The 3,649-nt window shown below is 56.9% G+C and overlaps 1 protein-coding gene across 4 annotated transcripts; it reads left to right on the top strand.

The window, feature by feature from the left end:
* Positions 1–598: 598 nt before the first annotated feature.
* On the top strand, positions 599–2,039 carry LOC121457180 (granulocyte colony-stimulating factor-like). 4 transcript variants are annotated; one of them, XM_041665928.1, is made up of 5 exons: positions 599–638; positions 726–898; positions 1,228–1,335; positions 1,455–1,601; positions 1,875–2,039. In XM_041665928.1, exons 1-5 carry the CDS (start codon positions 599–601, stop codon positions 2,037–2,039), a joined length of 633 nt encoding a protein of 210 aa, XP_041521862.1. The 4 variants fall into 4 exon arrangements, with proteins under 4 accessions (XP_041521862.1, XP_041521860.1, XP_041521864.1 ...); XM_041665926.1 differs by having other exon boundaries at positions 726–907; XM_041665930.1 differs by lacking the exon at positions 1,228–1,335.
* The last annotated feature ends 1,610 nt before the right edge of the window (positions 2,040–3,649 follow it).

Genomic DNA, 3,649 nt, shown 5'->3' with positions numbered 1-3,649 from the left:
GGGCACAGAAAACAATACCCCAGGGTGCTGTCCAGGGCTCCTGGCACTACTGCAGGAGGCAGCTGCCTGGGAGCTTATGGGTACGGAAAGAGAACAATGGGTTCTTCCTTCTCTCTCAGAGTGTTTGCCCCAGGTATAGGTATCTTGAGAATCACAGAAAGGGCAGAGGGGGCAACCCTGGCATATCTGGCAGAGGACAGAAAGATAGGAACAGTCTTGACCTGGGGGCCTGATTCTTCCCCAAGGTCTGGCTGAGTTCCCTCTGTAGCCCCCAGGGCTTCGTCAGCACTTCAGCCCAAACACCCTGGAGCAATTCAGGCCTGGGTGTGGCTGGAGGAAGAGTTTGAGGGGGACAAGACGTCAAGGAAGGAGCAGAGATTCCCCGATTTCACAAAACTTTCGCAAAGGCTTTTCCCAACCCCCTGCATTGTCCTGGGCGACAGAAGAAAATTTGCATAAATCCTGGGAAGTTATTACTAAGCCTGACTGCCCCAGCCCCAGGTAATTTCCTCCCAGGCCTTGATGGGGTTATGTATAAAGGCCCCCTGGAGCTAGGCCCTGGCAGAACCCAGAGCTGAGCCCACAGCACCCAGAACCCATGGCTCAGCCTTCTGCCCAGAGCCCCAGGAGACTGATGGGTGAGTGGCCCTGATTACCTGCCCTGGGCGTGGAAAGGAGGGAGGCTGGAGGGGCCAAGTGTCTCTAACCTGTCTGTCTGCTGCCAGCCCTACAGTTGCTGCTGTGGCACAGTATCCTCTGGGCAGGACAAGAGGCCGCTCCGCTAGTCTCCGTCACCTCTCTGCCACCACCCCTGCCTTTGCCCCGGAGCTTCCTGCTTAAGTCCTTGGAGCAAGTGAGGAAGATTCAGGCTGGGAACTCGGTGCTGCTGGAGAAGCTGGTAAGTAGTGTGTGTGTGGGGGGGGGGGGGGGGGAGCAGGCAGGGAGGGGCACAGGAGGGCAAAGGGGAAGGGAGCAGGCTAGGGGGACGCAGCGGCCGCGTTTGCCTAGTGTGCACAGGGCCTGGATTCCACACCCAGAATACTGACAAAACACTGAGGAAGGGAACATGGGACATGAAGGGGACTTGGGAGAAAATGAGAAGAGGCAGCAGTGGGGCAGTACTTAGGGTCCTGGGACGATAGGGAGCTGAGAAGCCAAGTGGACAGAGAGGACTTGGGAGGGAGGCACAGCCTGGCCCAGTGCCCCTCATGACCCATCCATCTACAGTGTGCTACCTACAAGCTGTGCCACCCGGAGGAGCTGGTGCTGCTCGGCCACTCGCTGGGTATCCCACAGGCTTCTCTGAGCCGCTGTTCCAGCCAAGTTCAGCAGCTGGTGAGTACTTGGAGGAGAAGGGGACCAGAAGAATGGGAAGGGACTACACCGTGGTATTTGGGCTCCTGAAAAGAAGGGGTGTCCCACTGCATACCGCCTAACCCTCCTACTGTCCCTAGACAAAGTGCCTGAGCCAGCTCCACAGAGGACTCTTCCTCTACCAAGGCCTCCTTCAGGCCCTGGCAGGCATTTCTCCTGAGTTGGCTCCCACCTTGGACACGCTGCAGCTGGATGTTGCCAACTTTGCCACCACCATCTGGCAGCAGGTGAGCTCCATCTGGAGGGGCAAGGAAAAGAGTGAGGATGGGGTCACACCAGCTTACCTGGGCACCCTGGAGGCTCCTGTATTCTCAGAGGCCTATGTACAGGGAGTCCCCCCTCCGTTCCTTCTGGCTGATTAGAGGAAACAGATGGGGGCTGGAGCCTTGGCTCTTGCTGTCCACGTGAAGAGTGAGCCCCACGGGACAGCTCACTAACTCCCAGCACTCCGTTGCCTGCAGGAAGGACTGATCCCCAACTTCATTTTCTCCTCCTTGCAGATGGAAAACCTGGGGGTGGCCCCTACGGCGCAGCCCACTCAGGGCACCATGCCCACCTTCACCTCGGCCTTCCAGCGCCGGGCGGGAGGTGTCCTTGCCACTTCTCACCTGCAGAGATTCCTGGAGACAGCTCACTGTGCTCTGAACCACCTGGTCCAGCCCTGAGCAAAGCCCTTTCCAGCTATTTTATTTATCTCTATTTAATATTTATGCTTATTTAAACCTACTATTTAAAGATGGAGAAAACGGAGCGCCAAGCTTCTAGGCCCTTCTCTCCACTCCTGAGTTTTGTTCTCCTGCTTCTAATAGAGAGGGGAAGCTCTTGAGTCCTCCTGCCCCCAGGGCTGGAGGGAGATAGGTAAATACCAAGTATTGATTCCTGAGGCTGCTCCAGGCACCCAGTTCTGTGGCGGTACAAAAAGCCACAGTGAGTCCCACCACCCTGAGACACCTATCTCAGGGTCCTGGCAGCATCAGGAGGTCTCCCTTTGGGGAGACAAGACAACCCTGTTTAATATTTAAACAGAAGTGTTCCCAAACTGGGTTTTTGTATCCCTTGCTCTGCTCACCATACGCTGCATGTTTCCCTGTCCCCAAAGCGGCAGAGGCAGCCAGGTTTGGCCCTGGAATTTACTGGATTCTTTGTTAGGGCCTTCCTGGGCTGGGAGGGGGGGTGAGAGAGAAAAGGCAGGAGGACCCCCCCCCCCGGGAGGGCACAGCATAGAGGGAAGCCTACCTGTCTAAACTCCCTCTAGGCCCCACTTGCTCACTGTAACCAAGCTTGAGGAATAAAGTGTCTGTATCCAGTAAAAGTCCTTTTTCCTTCTTGGGTTTGGCTGATGCCTGTCCAGGGGCTGGTGGATGGCAGGAGAGGACGGGGCTGGGACTGACTGGTCTGGGTGCCACTCTGTACGTCCTAAGTGACAGGGACACAATAGTGGAAATGCACACTTGCCTTCAAAGTCAGAGCTTCTTGAGGAAGATGGATCATGAGTCAGCGGGAGAAGGGGGCACGGTGATGGGGGCAGATGAGCTGCAGCTTGGGCATACTGAACACGTGCACACAATGTCTCTTCACCACTATGAAGAGCTCTCCACAAAGCGTCTGCCCGCGAGAATGATACCATGCCTTTTACAGGCAGAAAGCTGGGTCAGAACTCCAGTTCTGCGCTGGCTTTCTCTCAGTGAGCTCTGTCCCCTTGCTGTCATCCCTTGGAGCACTTCCCTACTTGGCTCAGCTCCTGAGCTGAAGAGGTCTGGAAGGGTGGGGTGTCTGGAAGAGCAAACTGGAGGCACACTTGCAGCTGAAGGTCAGCTGCAGGCTCCCCTGTGCATGGGGCTCCCCAACCAGGCCGACCCAGGCACCTTCCTCTGCAGCCCTCCAAAACTCTCCACACCACTGGCTCCTCAAAGCCCCAGCACCATCCCCTCCCACAGCCTCACAGGTCCATGTCCCTGGACTCGCATCCCTCCACCAATCTTCTGGAAGGAACACGCAGTGAACTCTGGGCCAGAGGGTGGAGTGTGACTGCGGAGGAGACATCCTGCCCAGCACAGCACAGCACAGCACAGGGCCCTTCAGCACAACTTCCCGCTTCCAGTGGGGAAGGCTGCGGACCCCTCATCATTCCAGTGGGGCCTGTAGACAATGCCTGGCCTCCATGCCTTCTCCCTCGCACCACAGGACCGTGCCCCTCCCTAGCCACAACACAAGAGACTTCAGAGAAAAGAACGGTCCCCACCCAGGCAGTAAACCTGCCAATAGCACTCAATAG

This window comes from Microtus oregoni, unplaced genomic scaffold (genome assembly GCF_018167655.1).
Source record: "Microtus oregoni isolate MIOR12 unplaced genomic scaffold, Mior012 000015F_ref0000493, whole genome shotgun sequence".
Classification (NCBI taxonomy): domain Eukaryota; kingdom Metazoa; phylum Chordata; class Mammalia; order Rodentia; family Cricetidae; genus Microtus; species Microtus oregoni.
This window is presented reverse-complemented; position numbering and strand designations above follow the sequence as displayed.